At 36.1% G+C, this 18,175-nt stretch overlaps 1 protein-coding gene across 23 annotated transcripts in view; it reads right to left on the bottom strand.

Moving 5' to 3' along the window:
- DCDC1 (doublecortin domain containing 1) overlaps positions 1-18,175 on the bottom strand; it is a 482,774-nt gene that overhangs the window by 101,123 nt on the left and 363,476 nt on the right. For all 23 annotated transcript variants that reach the window (XM_038563136.1, XM_038563134.1, XM_038563146.1 and 20 more), the window contains 2 exons: positions 14,175-14,298; positions 870-1,051 (listed from right to left, as the gene is read on the bottom strand). In XM_038563136.1, the coding sequence (XP_038419064.1) occupies positions 870-1,051; positions 14,175-14,298 (306 nt within the window). The remainder of the gene's footprint in view (positions 1-869; positions 1,052-14,174; positions 14,299-18,175) is intronic.

The raw sequence follows: 18,175 nt of genomic DNA, 5'->3' as shown, positions 1-18,175 counted from the left end.
TTGCACTGGTCTATGATTTCTTTTGTCACAAAACATAATGAAAATACAGCAAGTGATTTTTCTCCAATGTTGGAGAAATATTGGCTCTATGGGAAGATTTTATTCCAATCATATAAGCTAAAGTGCAGATTGATGTTTTTCTAGAATGATAAGCTTTTAAAATGTTATTCCAAGGCAGAGATATAAATTATATGAAGTTATATTTTGAGAACTATATTTGCTTGTTAAATATACCAAAGATCTTAATGTAAATGATAATGTACAATAATAATTCAAATGAGGAATTACACAATAATATTTAAAAAGCGATTTATGAACTCAGTTATTTTGACATACATTTATAAAACTTAAACAAAAATGCTAATTCAAAATAGATATTGATCCTAGAACGTTTTTTGATCAGAATTACCCATTTCTAATTCATTATTTTCTTCCGTGTTTAGCCTCAATCAAAAGAATTAAAATTAAGTTCCTGACAAGTTTTAATTAAATCTCAGTCTCTATTTTTGTCTCCAAATATCAACATAGGGGCCCTTTTTATTTATTAATTTTTTGTTTATTTCTTTTAAAGACTTACTTATTTGAGAAAGATAGAAGGGGAAGGGGCAAAGGGAGAGGGAGAGAGAGAATCTGAAGCAGCTCCCTGCTGAGCAGAGAGCCTCAGGCGGGGTTCGATCCCAGGATCCCACCACCCTGAGATCATGACCTGAGCCAAAATCAAGAGTTGAGTGTTTAACAGATGATGGAGCCACCCAGGCACCCTGGGAGCCCTTTATAAAAATAAATAGAATTCTCCCAGAAACATACCCATAATGAAGACAAAAATATATAGAAATTATAAACAAGAAGTATGAATAAGCTGTTCTTACTGCTTTTTCTGTCCAGGTGAGATGTCTGGACCAATAATAACAAAGGCTCTGCTTTTATTCTTGTCTCCATTCCGCAAAACTCTAAGCCTCACAGGGACACACACCTCCGGGGTCTTACAGGTGGATCTCTTCATGGGAGGACTGTTTGGAATAAGCAGTCCTTCTATTGGCCAATCAAACTCCTTCAGAAAGAAATGACAAATAATGTGATGATAAATAAGAAGAGTCATTCCTAGATTTAAAAAAAAAGCATTAAACACGTAACTTACACCTTTAATTTTTTTATTCATTCATCAAAAAATGTATTGGGTATCCAAGATGTTCCAAGCAATTTTTATTTTTTATTTAAGTAAGAAAAAACAATTTTAAGATTAGTAGTTTTTAAAATGTGTGTAAAACCCATGTCGTGTTACAACATAAAAGACTTAGTTCCTTCCAGAGAATTATCAAACTAAAAAGATAAGGCTGAATTAACTTGGGATATTTTTTGCTTGTGTGTGAAGTTATCTTTAATTAATGTGAAGAATGTGTGAAAAGTGGTTTTATAATAGCCTGAAATAGTATTATGTTAAACTCGATCTATTTGGCAAAGAATACATTTGAACTCTCCAGAAACCAGAATGAGATGACAAAAGAATTTACTCAAATTTCATGTTTCTGTTGCAGAACTCCCTTACTGTGTATCTTTCATTTATTTGTTTATTAATACATGCATTTTCTAAATATTGATTGATGGTTTGATCCAGGCACAGTGGTAGGGCACTGGAAATAAAACTGAACAAGACAGCAAACTCTTCCACAAGGAATTTCCAGCAAATCCTCGGAAACTTACCAGGAAATAAATGGACAATTACCATAGTGTAACTATAACAGCAACAAAATAGTGGGTGTGATGAGACCACGTAGGAGGAGAACCTAAAATGCCCTGTAGCAGAGCTGAAGCCTCAGTAGGAGTTAGGGCAGTAAAGGAGGGGTCAAAGGACAGGACACAGTGTATGTATGAGACTTAAGGATTAACAAAACAAGATATTGGGGGAATATAAAGAGGGAAGGATTCATTGCTCCCAGGTTTGTAGTTTGAGCAACTGGGTGGATACTATGGCCAGTCACAAAAATAAGCATTTGTGGAAGAAGAGAAAATTTGAGAAGAGATGATCAGACGTGATGTGTTAGGCTTACAAGGCTCTGCATGATCTGTACCTCATCTTTTCTCTCTCATTTTATCTCCTATTGCTCTCCCCCTCACTCACACTGCTGATGCCATATTTACTTCATTGTTCCTCAAAGATACCATTTTGGGTTCTTTGCATTTCTTGGCATGCTCTTGCCCTAGAGAGCTGCTTGTTCTACAGGTCTTAACTCAAGTATCGTCTCAATGAAGCCTTCCAGGTCAATCAAAAATTCCAAATCCTGTCCTGCGTCACCTGGCCCCCACAACATCTCCTAACCCTTATCTTTGCTTCTATTTCTTCTTAGCTCTTATCACTAACATTCAGAAGAGCATCTTGTGAAGTGATTAAAAGCTTGGGCTCTTGAGCCAGACTTCCTGAATTTGAATTTTTGATCCATCATTCTGGTTGTGTAGCCTAGGGCAAAGCTTTGACCTAAAAGAGATGGAAGCTGATGGATAAATTATTTCCTTTTTCTTCTCCAGGAGAGAAGACTCTCCTAAGATAATTGTTTAAATGAATTATTTGAGGAGAGCTTCATAGCACATTCTTATATTGGCTCTGCTTCCTTCCCTGCTTGTCCCTGGGACTGCACATCCTAAAAAGGTAGTAGCACATAAGCTATTTGCCTCAAGTTCTGCTTTCTGAGGAGCTCAAGCAAAGACACCACCATCCACATGAACTATAAATGGAAGAAGTTTCCTAAAGGAGATATGGGTACCAATACCCAAAAGAGGAAGAAGTTGTGAAAGGCAGACATAAAGCCCAATCACTACAGAGGTGGTCCTAATGTCCTAGCAGTGTCTAACTGACATGACAAAGATAAAGATACAGGTGGGTTGAGGAGACATGCTGGCATGTTAGACTAATACGGACCAGGATGTGTGGCCATTAGTTTATGGAAAAGGAGATCATTTTTTAAAAGGGAGGTATAAGGAAAATATACTCATTTATATCCTCTTAAAAATTTCTTAGCATCACGTAATTATACTGAACAATTACATAGTTCAAAAAATGTGTTTTAAATAAGTTATAAACAAAATCTGTTTTAATTTAAAAATTAAACATTCTGAGACAGCATCCAATTATAATGCTTTAATTTGTGAAACGAAGGAGTAAATAACACTAATTGCATTTAATTAAGAAAAATAGTATAAATAAAAGTTTAAAAATTTCATAAGTAGAGTCCTTTTCAATTTAGCATTTTTTCATTTATATTTTAATATAATATTTTGTTTAGTAAACATGTTCATAATAAAGGTGTACAATAAGACTAACTTATCACACTTCTAAACAAGTAAAACTTGAATTAATAAAGGTTTTCTGGGATGCCTGGGTGGCTACAACTCAGTGGTTGAGCATCTGCCTGCAGCTCAGGTTGTGATCCTGGGGGCCTGAGATCAAGTCCTGCATCACGCTCCCTGCGGAAGCCTGCTTCTCCCTCTGCCTATGTCTCTGTCTCTATCTCTGTGTCTCTCAGGAATAAATAAATAAAATTTTTAAATAAATAAAACGAAGTTTTTCCATATATCTGACCTTCACTGAGAACCTTTTACCTGTATGGCATTTAAGTTGCAAAGGACAGATTATAAAGTATTTATATAGATATGTAACTATTATTATGAATGGAGCAATATGGAGCAGCTCTCCCTTACTAGAGTTACTGGAAAGAAATATGTTATGAAAAACCCATTGTGTACTTTCATTTGAGATGTTCCAATTGTGTAAAGATTTCACTTAATGTGAGGGATGGTGAAAGAGTGGATTTGCATAACTTCTTTAAGAAGTAAGTTCAAGACTTACTTGTAACTCTTTTACAACAAAGATATTAAGAATTTCAGAGCAAATCAATATTTGCTGAGCTTTAGACATAAATTATCATGAAACTAGGGCTAGATATGTGGGAGAGATGGGGGAGAGCAGCCTTCTTATTAAAAAAATTACTGTCACATTGCTTGCCCTGTCCTCAGCAATCAGACAACAAAGAGAAATAAGCCATCTAAATTGATAAGGAAGAAATAAAACTTTCACTATTTGCAGATGACATGACAATTCACACAGAAAATCCAAGAGGGACGCCTGGGTGGCTCAGCGGTTGAGCGTCTGCCTTTGGCTCAGGGAGTGGTCCTGGAGTCCCTGGATCAAGTCCCACATGGGGCTCCCTGCATGGAGCCTGCTTCTCCCTCTGTCTGTGTCTCTGCCATTCTGTGTGTGTGTGTGTCTCTCTCATAAATAAATAAATAAATAAATAAATAAATAAATAAATAAATAAATGAAAATCCAAAAGACTCCACCAAAAAACTTCTAGTAATGGGGCTCCTGGGTGGCTAGGTGGGTTAAACACCTGCCTTCGGCTCAGGGCATGATTCCAGGGTCCTGGGATCAAGTCCTGTGTCATGCTCTTGGCTCAGTCAGAAATCTGCTTCTTCCCTGCTTGTACTCTCTCTCAAATAAATAAACAATATATATATTTTTAAAACTGCTGGAACTGATAGACAAATTAGTAAAGTCACAGTATACAAAATCAATGTATAGAAGTCTGTTGCATTTCTATGCACTAATGATGAAGCAGCAGAACAAGAAAATAAGAAAATTATCCCAATTACAATTGCACCAAAATAATAGGATACCTAGGAATAAACCTAACCAAAGGGGTGAAAGATCTGTATTCTGAAAACTATAAAACACTGATGGAAGAAATTGAAGATGACACAAAGAAATGGAAAGACATTCCATGCTCATGCACTGGAAGAACAAATTTTGTTAAAATGTCTATACTATATGAAAAAGTGTACATATTTAATGCAATCCCCATCAAAATACCAGCAGCATTTTTCGCACACCTAGAACAAACATTCCTCAAATTTGCATGGAACCAAAAAGACGCCAAAAGCCAAACAATCTTGAAAAAGAAAATCAAAGCTGGAGCCATCAGAGTTCTGGACTTTGAGTTATATTACAAAGCTGTAGTGATCAAAATAGTGTGGTATCAAGCACAAAAACAGACACATAGATCAATGGAATAGAATAGAAAACACAGAAATAAACCCACAACTATATGGTCAACTCGTCTTCAACAAAGCAGGAAAGAATATCCAATGGGAAAATGTCTCTCCAACAAATGGGGTTGGAAAAACTGGATAGCAACATGCAAGACAATGAAAGTGGACCACTTTCTTACACCAAACATAAAAATAAATGGATAAAAGTCCTAAACCTGAAACCATAGAAACCCTAGAAGAGAATAGGCAGTAACTTCTCAGACATCAGCTGAAGCAACTATTTTCTAGTTACATCTCCTGAGGCAAGAGAAACAAAAGGAAAAAATAAATTATTGGGACTACATTAAAAAAAAAAAAAGCTTCTGCACGGCAAAGGAAACAGTCAACAAAACTGAAACTCAACCTGTGGAATAGAAGAAGATATTTGCAAACGAGATATCCAATTAAGAGGTAGTATCCAAAATATATAAAGAACCTAAAGAACACCCAAAAAAACCCAAATAATCCAGTTAAAAAGTGGGCAGAAGACATAAACAGACATGTCTCCAAAAAATGACATACAGATAGCCAACAGACATAGGAAAAGATGCTCATCATCACTTCTCATCAGGGAAATGCAAATCAAAGCTACAAGGAGATATCACCTCACACCTGTCAGAATAGTTAAAACCAACAACACAGGAAACTATAGGTGTTGGCAAGGATTCAGGGGAAAAAGGACCCCCTTGCCCTATTGGTAGAAATGAAAACTGGTGGAAAACAATATGGAGATTCCTCAAAAAGTTAAAAACAGAACTACCCTATGATCCAGCAATCACACTATTGGGTAGTTATCCAAATGACACCAAAAAACACTAGTTCAAAGAGATATCTTCCCCTCTGTTATAGCAACATTATTTACAATAGTCAAATTATGGAAGTAGCTGGTGTCCACTGATTGATGAATGGATAAAGAAGATGTTACACACGCGCGTGCGTGAGTGTGCACACGTACACACACACACAATGGAATACAACTAAGCCATAAAAAATGAAATGTTGCCATTTGCAATGACATAGATCGGGCTAGAGAGTATAATTCTAAGCAAAATAAGTCAGAGAAAGACAAATATATGATTTCACTCATATGTGGAATTTAAGAAATAAAACAGATGAGGTAGGACCCTTGGATGGCTCAGTGGTTGAGCATCTGCCTTCGGCTCAGGGCATGATCCTGGAATCCCAGGACTGAGTCCCACGTCAGGCTCCTTGCATGGAGCTTGCTTCTCCCTCTGCCTGTGGCTCTGCCTCTCTCTCTGTTTCTCATGAATAAATAAATAAAATCTAAAAAATAAAAATAAAAAAAAATAAAACAGATGAGCAAAGGGGAAAATAGAGAGAGAAAAAGAGAAAGAGAGAGACAAACCAAGAAATAGATTCTTAATTATAGAGAAAAAAACCAAACTGATTAAGGAGTGCACTTCTGATGAGCACCAGGTGATGTATGGAATTGTTGAATCACTATATTGTACGCCTAAAACTAATATAACACTGTATGTTAACTAACTAAAAACTTTAAGTGCAGCCTGGGTGGCTCAGCGGTTTAGTGGTGCCTTCAGCCCAGGACGTGATCCTGGAGACCCAGGATCGAGTCCCACGTCGGGCTCCCTGCATGGAGCCTGCTTCTCCCTCTGCCTGTGTATCTACCTCTCTGTGTCTCATGAATAAATAAAATCTTAAAAAAAAACACACTTTAAAAAATTACTCTCACTTTGAAGTTTTGGTATAAAATACCCAATATTTCCCTATTTCTTACTGGACCATGGAAGGGAAAGGCAAGAAGAACAAGATACTTCCTTGAGGTTAGTCTGTGAGAAACTGTCAATTCATAGAGGTACTAAGTACCTCTAATGTGGGTACAAATGTGGGACTAAGTTTTTTTTTCAATACTGCACGCATGCTGTATCTCTGGTAAACTTACCTGGACTATGCCATCATAGCTCCTAGTCATTTTTAGATTTTTTCACTTCCAAAGCCCTCATGGAAATGGGAACCATTATAGACATTGGCTTTAGCACCACTTCAGATGGCTTCCTTTGCTTTCCAGTTAGATGAAGTCCAAGGGCCTTCTCTTTAATATGAGACATCGCAGAACCCAATCCAAAGAAATGAAAAATTTATCTTGGGTTTCAAAACTTTCCGAATGTATGACCAATCACTGGCAGTTCTTTGTTTAAGCTACTTTAGGGGCGCCTGGGTGGCTCAGTGGTTGAGCGTCTGCCTTTGGCTCAGGGCATGATCCCAGGATCCTGGGATCAAGTCCCACATCAGACTCCCCCTGGGGAGCCTGCTTCTCCCTCTGCTTGTGTCTCTGCCTCTCTCTGTGTGTCTCTGATGAATAAATAAATAAAATCTTTAAAAAAAAAAGCCACTTTAAACCTTGTTCTTCATCATCCATGGAAATAGAGCTATGCTGTCAGGATAATGAAGCACAATAAAAACATTGGTAATTCATTAATAAGCATGGAGTGCTGTTTCCTCCCTCACATTTTTGCCACTGGAATTCAGATGTTCCCATTAATTTCTTTATTGGCTTTCTCTGCGTTCACAATATTCCATGTCATGGCTGTATTGTCAGGTGATGGGCCTTGGTGCTTCTTTAAACTGATAATTCTGCTTTTTCTCTCTCTCATGACAAGAAAGAGCCTGTGCTTCTTTGGGGAGTCTTGCTCTTAACTAGTGATCTAAGTTTCTTATCAAACTGGTCTGCCTTCATCTATTTGTTATTAATAAATTAATAGGTTCTTCAATTTCCTGTCTTGGGACTTATTACACCTCCATTTTATACCCTTATAGTACCAGCTAATAATCATAATCTCTTAACAAATTAATAAAATGTGTACAAAATAAAATTATTTTGTTTAACATGGACCTCTCCTAATACTTATATTTTAATTTAATAATCTGGACATTTTAGGGGCACTCGGGTACCTCAGTTGGTAAAGCATCCAACTCTTGATTTCAGCTCAGGTCATGATCTCAGGTTTGTGTAATTGAGCTCTGCCTGGGGCTTCACTCTGGATGTGGAGCTTGCTTAAGATTCTCCCCCAATCTCTTTGTCCTTCCCCCCCTCCCTCCTTCTCTAAAATAATAATAATAATAATAATAATAATAACAAAATTTTAAAATCACTATTCAGTGGCCCGTTCCAAAATCTTAAGTCTCTCTGGGCTCACTTTTCCAACAAGTTCACCCTTAAATATGAAAAACCATTGTTCCTTATCTTTATTTTTTTATTTTTATTTTATTTTTTTTTAAATTTATGATAGTCACACACAGAGAGAGAGAAAGAGAGAGGCAGAGACACAGGCAGAGGGAGAAGCAGGCTCCATGCACCGGGAGCCCGACGTGGGATTCGATCCCAGGTCTCCAGGATCGCGCCCTGGGCCAAAGGCAGGCGCCGAACCGCTGCGCCACCCAGGGATCCCGTTCCTTATCTTTAATGTTTAAAAGTACAGCTCTCAATTTACAACTTTTTTTTCCAAAGGGGTAAGAAAGTAGTTTGAGTTCCCATAAATTATTCCAGCGAATTAATCACAGAATAAACCATAACAATTGATTAAGTTTGTGTTTTATAAAGTTTTAACATATTTTTATAATGTTGATACTAAGCTATATGAAAAGGTATTTGCTCATAAGAATATTATCAATTGTCTTTTAGAATAATATTTAACAGTGAGAACAGCATGAAACCAGTCATTAGAGCAGCTGTTATCAACGAGAAGCAGAATTAGTATTAAAGTAGTCTGAATTACCATAAAAATAATGCCCATTGTCCATTTTTTAAAAATCTTCCCTTGGTCACATTCTTTTTTGGAGTTTCTTGTCAAAGAGTAAACAAGAGAACTTGAGTCTCACTCAGGATAGTGTTTTTTCTTTTCTTTTTTAAAAGATTTATTCATTTTAAAGAGAGAACTAGCACAAGCAGGGGGAACAGCAGAGGAAAAGGGGAAGAGGAGAAGCAGACTCTCTGCTGAGCACAGAGCTGGAGGCAGGTATGGGTCCCACAACCCCACAACCCTGAGATCATGACCTGAGCTGAAACCAAGAGTTGGCCTCTTAACCAACTGAGCCACTCAGGCACCCTGCAGGATAGTTTTTTCTCAGATGTATTTCTTATATTCAATATTTGACTCTATATTCAGGCCCATTCAGACAATCAGGCCAACTGACTTTCCTCATACTGACCATGGGACTGAATGAATTGGCTCAACAAACGGCCTTGATTTCTGAAGGACCAAACATTTTCTCTGAATTTTTTTCTCCCTTCTTTGTCTTTTATTCATCAAGTCTGCCTTCCTCCTTTTCTTGTTCCTTCCCTTTTGATAGACAGCCTATACTTCTTAACCTGTAAGCTCCATGAAGGTAGCAACCATTATCTCCTTCCTTGTTCTGTCTGCATTGCCTAAATGTCTGATAAGTCATAAGGCTGAAAGATTAAATCTGGAATAAATTTAATACATATGCTTATTGTGATCAAAATGTCCTGAATCACCACAATATGAAGGCTGAATTTCCTAACTGCAGTTTATTTATATGGAAAGTCTTTTCAAGCAAAATATTAATTGCATTTAATTACACACTGATAATATCATCTTTTTGCTTAAAAAATCAATTCTGTAGAAATGAGAAAAGAAAGTATAGTCCTTCAGATAAAATGGATCCAGACTTTAAATGAAATAGATTATATTTAATTTGAATAAGAACTATTTGAGTTCCCTGCTTGGTAAGTATTTTCTTCTTTCCTTAAACACCGCAAGAACTAATAGTACTCTTAGGCTAAGTCATTTTGAAATACATGATCAATTTGTCTTACTTTAGCTAATTTAGTGCCTTAGTCTTTTCCCAGTTTAAAAGTGAGGACCAGAGTTTTGTTGGGGTACAGGCAGGCATATCTCTCCACCCAAAATTTGTTATTCTGCTTGAATGGCTATAGAACTTTGTAGCAGTCCATTTCTATTCCTAAGACCATTTAGTTGTCAAATCTCAGGCCATTAGCAAAAATGTATTTTTTTAATGGTAAATTTTAAAGGAATCAGGTTAACTTAGATCTCCTAATATAATTCCCATACATCATTTAAATCAATTACTTAATTAACCAAATTACATTACTTATATACTGAGGTTTAAAAATGTAAGCACAATATCTGTGAAATTTGCAATAATCATAATCTTCTCGCTTTTCCTACATAAGAAAGAACACTTTCTTGTGAAACATCCCTGTCTATCTCCCACCCCATTGGATGATGAATACTTGATATTTCAATTAAAGGTGTGCCAGTTTCTGCTAACCTAAAACAATGCTTTTTGTTTTGTTTTGTTTTAAAGATTTTATTAGTTTACTTGACAGACAGCACAAATAGGCAGAGTGTCAGGCAGAGGGAGAGGGAGAAGCAACTCCCTGCTGAGCAGAGAGCCTGATGCAGGACTGGATCCCAGAATCTGGGATCATGACCTTAGCTGAAGGCAGACAACCAACTGAGCCACCCAGGTGCCTCAAAACAGACTTTTCTATTTGTTTTTAAAGCTGTGTCCTTTTGTAAATGTATTCAACCAAAGTGAAGTTTTAGATTTCTTACCAGAACTGTTGTGTCCTTTTAGGGACATATCTCTTCCCTTCTTCTTCCTCAACATGGTTTCTGGTTGGTGAAAGTGCAACAAACTGTATACTCTTGGGATAGGGGTCCCTGGTCTATTTGTGAGTACTTGACCTTGGTCCTCAGAGCCTCTAAGTATATTCTTCTTGTGTTCTTTGGCCACTGGGCAACCTTCTGGCATCTAAACACCACCAGTTAAGGTGTAAATTATCCTGCCTGCTTTCTCGGTTTTAGCCTGTTTTTCCTGAACCTCTGGAGAAAAATCTACAATTAGTGCAACTCACGGTTTTTTTCTTGGCTTATTCTGGGCCTATTGGTCTCTCTGTGCCACTTCCCCACACTTGGCTCCAGTTGGCTCTCACTAGTGCTATAAACCTGAGTCTCAGACATATAATTCACCTAGCCACTGGTCAGGCTGCCCAATCCTCAGCCTCTGGTATTTTGAAGAACTCCTTTCTCACTCAACAAAACTCAGCTATCTGAACTGTTGCTTTACTACTAAATATAAGAGCATCTAAATGCAAGTTTAAATTTAAGAACATCTTGGAGGCCTAACTAATGACTTCTTGGTTTCAGACTCCATCTGTCTTTTTCCTAAAGTGCTGAGATTCATTTAATCAGTGAGGAGGCATAGGAAATTGTGATTTAAGGAGAAAGAGAAAACTTGATTGAAACCAGAAAATATGACAAAACAACCAAAAAAATCAGGAGACAATATTTTTAAAAAATTTTTAGAGCCTATCATTGACATAGTAATAAGGCAAAATACACTAGGGCCCCAGAGAGAGGTCAACAGAGTACTGAAACTGGATTTTGGTTTTAGGAAATTCGCCAAACCTCAATGAACTTGAATTTCTGTTCCCATGGTCTTGCAAAGGGAAGGACACAGAAGACAAATTTCAGAGCTTAGCCAAGGGTGGGAGACTAACAGAAAAACTCCCCTCATAAGACAAGAGTCACAAAAGGCTAAATTTCATTGAAGAGGCAAACCAGAAATAATTCCCTCCAGGTGGCTGCAAGTAAACTAGGTTGTCTCAAACATTTTCTATGTATAGAAGAGAAAAATTATCTTCATTGAGAATTCATAACGCAGGCTGACCCTCACTTGTAATTTAAAATACATGAGATAAAAATAAAGAGAAAAAAATAATTAACTGAAAGAAATATGCCTGGAAACATGAGCAAGCAAAAATATATGAAGAGACAAAGACATGAAAAATATGAAAGAGAGGTTAAGAGACATGGAGGTCAAAATAAGAAGCTCTAGCTTATACCTAACCAGGGTTTTCTGTAAAGAATGGAATGAGGGGATATAAGAGAGAGGATATTTGATAATGGGTGATAAATTTTCAGAAATGACGCATCCTACCAATCCACAGAGTCAAGAACTCCAAGCAGGAACAATGAAAAAAATCCTCTCTCAGACATTTTGTGGTGAAGTTGAAAGTTATAAAAGGAAAGGAAAGATACTTAAAGCAATCAGACATAAGAAAAAAAAATCCTGCCATTTGCAACGACGTGGATGGAACTAGAGGGTATTATGCTAAATGAAATAAGTCAATTGGAGAAAGACAATTACCATATGATCTCACTCATATGTGGAATTTAAGAAACAAAGCAGAGGATCATAGGGGAAGAGAGGAAAAAAATAAAACAAGAGGAAATTAGAGAGGGAGACAAACTATAAAAGACTCTTAACAGTTTGAAAACAAACTGAGGGTTGCTGGAGAGGATGGAGGTTGGGGGACAGTTTAACTGGGTGGTAGGCGTTAAGGAGGGCATGTGATGTGATGAGCACTGGGTGTTATATAAAACTGATGAATCACTGACTAATAATACATTATATGAAACTATTAATACATTATATGTTAATTAACTGAATTTAAATAAAATTTTTAAAAATGATTTATTTATTTATTCAGGGAGACACAGAGGGAAAGAGAGGCAGACACATAGGCAGAGGGAGAAGCAGGCTCCATGGAGGAAGCCCAATGTGGGACTCGATCCCAGACCTCCGGGATCACACCCTGAGCCAAAGGCAGATGCTCAACTGCTGAGCCACCCAGGCATCCCAATAAAATTTAAAAAATAAAAATAAAAAATTAGCAGTCAGAGAAAAGATAGATTACCTTCAAAGGAATAATGTTTAGAAAGATAGATGGCTGCTCAATAGCAACAATGGAAGGGAGAAATTGGTGATGACATCTTTCATTTGTTAAATGAAAATATATAAAGGAAGGCAAAACAAAGACATCTTCAGATAAATAGAAATGGAATTTGCTACCAATAATTAAGAGAAGTGTATACTAGGAATAAGGAAAGTAATCACACGTGCAAGGACTAGAATGTAAGAAGGAATTCTGACAAGAAAGGAAACAAATGGGGCTAAGTCTAAATAAATATTTGCTACCTATAACAATTTAATATTTTTTAAAAGATAAATTTCATGACTATAATAGCATATGTTACAAATCATGTGGTTGAAGTTAAGGTTTTCTAATATTCTTGATTATTTAGGAGAAGAGTAAATACATTTGTTCATTTCAGATTTTGATCATTTACATATGTAAGGTGAAAGACTCAGAGGAATAATGAAAAAGAATGGAAATGGAGTATATAATTTCCAAACTAGTAGAGAGGAAAAATGTAATGAGAAAAAAATCAGTCTAAAAGAAATAAGAACAGAGGAAAAATGAAACACAGGAAAGCCAGGAGAAATAGAAAGCAAATAAAAATCCAAAATATTTGTTATGGCAATAAATAGAAAGGACCAAATCCTTTAATTTAGAGATAAAGATTGTCAGATAATTGTTTCCATACGAACTTATATGCTAATTATTGGAGATCCTCCTAGAACAGAAGAATATACAAGTATAGAAAGTAAAAGGATGGAAAGAAGATATATTAAGCAAGTAATAATAATAATAATAAGTAGCTGGCATATTTCTTTAAGATTTTATTTGTTTGTTTATTTATGAGAGAGAGAGAGAGAGAACACAAGGAGAGGGAGAAACAGAAGGAGAAGCTGACTCCCCACTGAGCAGGGAGCCCAATGCAGGACTCCTCCCAGGAACTTAGGGTCACAACTCAAGCCAGGCAGATGAAGAACGGCTGAGCCACCCAGTTGCTCCACCTGGGATATTTCTATTAGTACTGCATAACTGAGATTTATTCTACTAGAGCTAGGGAGAGTCTCTCCATAATGATAAATGTTTCAATTCACCAGGGAGAAATAATATTTCTAAAGATGTGTGTGTCTAAGAACTAAATTTCAAAATACATCAAGTAAAATTTGACAGACTACAAGATGAAATAAGTTCATTTTCATAATGGAAAACTTGAACATATCTTTCTAATGAATTGGTACAAAACCAGAATTAATTGATCTCTTGCACCTAACAACTGTAATTCAAAAGATTCATGGAAAGTTTCAGAAAAATTGAGCCCATGCTGGGCCTGAAAGGAAATCTCACCAACTCTTATGCTAAAAGATACAACCTCATTAAGTTGGCCACTGGGAAGAACTGGCCACATGTAGGTAAGCTTGTTCCAGAGAGGATTTTCAACCCTGGAATGTTTCCACTGGCCCGGCTTATTAGTTCCTTCATGTTTTATGGCCCACCTAAAACAAAATAAGAGACAAATTTATGTACTAGGCAAAGACTCAGTTTGAGTTAATCTGATCATTTGCTGTGTACAAGAGACATCAAAAAAGGCAATTTTAAAACAAAAGAATCAATTTTTAAAAATCAGGAAAAATTGGCAATGTCATAACAGTGGAATGTTAGGCAAAAGTCAAAGTAAATAACCAATTTATAATAACAGTGACATAAATAACAACACTAAGAAAAAATCAAGCAAAAAACCTTTTAGACATTCAAAGAGAAACTGACATAAACACAATTATTGAGAGAGACATCATTACAAGACCAACAGATTATAAACCCCCAGGTAAATTTTCCTAGAGTAACAGATAAGGATATAAACTATCAGACTAATATAACAAATATAAATATGACTATTTATCAACATTGTAGCCTACTAACAGAAAATATCTTCCTCAACAATTCTTGGAACATTTATAATATTTGTCACATACTAACAATGTAAACTTAAATATAGTTTTAAAATGAAAATTGAACAAGCCACACTTTGTGGAAAATGGATAGATTAAAATTGGATATAAATAGAAGTTTAAATTCTGCAACTGCAATCACGTCATTTAAAAAAACATATTTTCTCTCCCCAAATACTATTATATCATATAAAGAAAAAAGTAATACGATCAATAGTGGCTTAGAAAGCAATGAAAATAAGAATTATGAAAACATAACCTACAATTACAAAGATAAATCCATAATGTTAAGTTCTTTTTTATTAAAAGTGAAATTGAGAACCTAATAAACATTCAAGTCAATTATTTTAAAGTATATATAAAATTGTCCCGTGGAAAATAGATGAAAGGAAATAATATTCAAATAGAAATAAATAAATCAGAAAATAGAACATCAGAATGATTCAAAGAAACGTTTTTGAAATAAAAAGAAAGTAGCAAATCTCTTGCAAAAAAATCTAGATTAATATAATACAAACTAAATAGGGAAACTGAGCTAAATATTTAGCATAGAAAAGGGAAAATAGGGAAATAGGGAATTTCCTATTTCCCTGAGCTAAATATTTAGGGAAATAGGGAAACTGAGCTAAATAGGGAAACTGAGCTAAATATTTAGCATAGAAAAGATTGAAGAGTATATTATAAACATTTGAAAGAGTATATTATGAACATGTAATAATAAATGCAAAATTTCTGATGAAATAAATGAATTTATTTTTAAACCTCATAGATTTGAGACAGAAAATAAAAAAACATGCTCTCGTTCACATAACTTCACAGGTCATGGAAAAGATCATTTTCATGCTATATAAAGTATTTTAAACCACAAAGATATAGAAAACTAGTTAATTTATTCCACAAAGGAGAGATAAGCTTCATGATAAAGTCTATCACTGGTAATTTAGGAAGTAATACAGCAATTTTACTTAAAATTAAAGATGTAAAATTGCAAAATCAGTATTAACCAATAAAATATAACATTATGGCAAGAGAATAATCACTATATATAGATAGCTAAATCATACTGAGCCTAGAAATGAAATGATGGACATTTATTAACAAATAAATCATTGATTCATGAGTGAGAATATAAGAAGCAGCCCATCACTTATACTTTCTAACATATATGATGGTCATCTGAGCCTACAAGTTTTCCGAAGGAGCCCAGCCCTATCAGAACCATCTGCAGTAATCAATCTTGCATAAGCTTGATGGGAATTATTGGGGCCTGGGCAGTAAGGGCTGGGGCGGCAGGAAAGACCTGTTCCTTACCAACACGGAACCAGGTGGAACCAAGTCCAGGGCTTTACAAGCCAGGGCTAATAGCCCCTGTATTACATTTCTCTTCTTGGCGAAATCATGTCTGAGCTATTATCCTTTCTTGCTACATTCATATCAGTTCTTCTGTAGCCTTCCCTCTCATTTATTGAAGATTTTACTATCCTGGCTTGCTTTTGTTCTCTCGCCCTCTGCTCCTGTAATCATTCAACATCTTTTAAATACTTAAGTAGACCCAACGCCTGGGTGGCTTGATGGTTGAGCATCTGCCTTTGGCTCAGGGCGTGATCCTGGGGTCCTGGGATGGAGTCCCACATTGGGCTCCCCAAGGGGATCCTGCTTCTCCCTCTGACGATGTCTCTGCCTCTTTCTCTGTGTCTCTCATAAATAAATAAATAAATAAATAAATAAATAAATAAATAAATAAATAATAGAATCTTTAATACATAAATAAACTGCTTAAAAATATATATCTAAGTAGAGAATCCCCCCAGCCTCATAGTGCCTCCAATGATCTTAACTCCATCTCATATCAGCTACCCTTCCCATGGACACAGACTCAAAGTGGCCATTACAAATAACTGTACCACTTCTAAAATCTCAATTGCAAGAAGCCCTTCTCATCACCATCTCCCTTTTCTCTAGTTCACATATTTAAATAGCCCACTCTAACAATTCTTCACTCTACCAGATGCTCCAAACCATTGTTTCTACCATCTTGTCACATTCCATACCTCCCTGCCAGGTCTATTCTTCCCTCTATACCTAGTTAGGATTCAAGGTCCAGCATTACAGCCACCCTCTTATACTGACCCATTGCCCTACTCTTCCAGCACTACAGCCACCTTCTTGTCCTGATCCATTGCCCTATTCTTCCTTCTTTGTAGTCAATTTAAAGAAATAGAATGCAACCCTGGTCCAATTCTTTACCTGCTGTAGGTATAGAATACCTCAACAGTGGAACACTGGGTAGAAAAACACACATAAGAAAATATGAATGGAATGACAATAAATCAACAGGGAACAATGAAAGTAAGAGGCAGTGTGGCTATATTACAGAGTGCTGTGAGAGTCTGAGGAGATTTTGGTTGGATTGGAGGACATTACTGTCATTTCAACTGGCAGGGAACGAATGCCAAATGTCCTTCAAACTATGGGAGTGTCCTACACAAAGAAAGTTTGTCCTGAATTCCACAGACTTTCAAATTTCCCTGTGAACATTCATGTTAGGTGAATAGCTATTTATCAGAGTCTAAAATCAAACTAAATTTTATAATAAGCACAGCATTTTTGTGTGACTATAATACATATTAAATTTTCTAGGAGTGCAACTCCCTCAAATCCCTCAAAGAAGGAAAATTTGTTTGATGCTTCATGTGTCATTTCATCTTTTGGAAAAATTCTATCACTGACGACACTACCATTCATGGGTTTTGAGTCACCAATATGACACAACTGTATTATTTGGCATTTGTAGTCCACACATTTAGCTGATACTACACATTGGAAAAAGAACCTGCAAACTTACTCATGCTGTCCAATAGAGATGTACTGAGAATTTATATTGAAATATATATTACTTTTATTTTAAAATTATTTTCTTTTACTATCATTATTATTACTAGACAGGCATTTCTTTCAAAATTATATTGGTATGTAGGTTATCTTAACTATGAATTTTAATTTCAGGATAGTAGAGGATCAGAACAAAATATTTGTTATACAAAGAGTGCATCAGATACAACAATGCTGACAACCACTATTTTTAAATGGACAACCACAAACCTCAAGGGAGCTCTTAGGACCTCTGAGTCATCCCTTTGCCTTCCTCCAGTCCAGTGATTCCAGGCCTCTGAGAAGCACACCATTTCCTTCTTGTTAAATCTCCCATGCCCTGCCATCCATTGCTCAGTGCTGCTGGAGATCTTATTTCACTGAGAAAATACAAGTGTTCAAAAGAGACCTTCCTCATCCTCCCATCAGCAAATTTTTCAAACCCCCTCCCTCTAGACTCCTATACTTTGCCTGTCTTTCTGCTACAGTGGAGCAGTCTGTGCTCCAGTCTAAGGTCAAAACTTCTGCTTGTGGCCTAGATCCTTAACCTCTC

This window comes from Canis lupus, chromosome 18, assembly GCF_011100685.1.
Source record: "Canis lupus familiaris isolate Mischka breed German Shepherd chromosome 18, alternate assembly UU_Cfam_GSD_1.0, whole genome shotgun sequence".
Lineage (NCBI taxonomy): Eukaryota > Metazoa > Chordata > Mammalia > Carnivora > Canidae > Canis > Canis lupus.
This window is presented reverse-complemented; position numbering and strand designations above follow the sequence as displayed.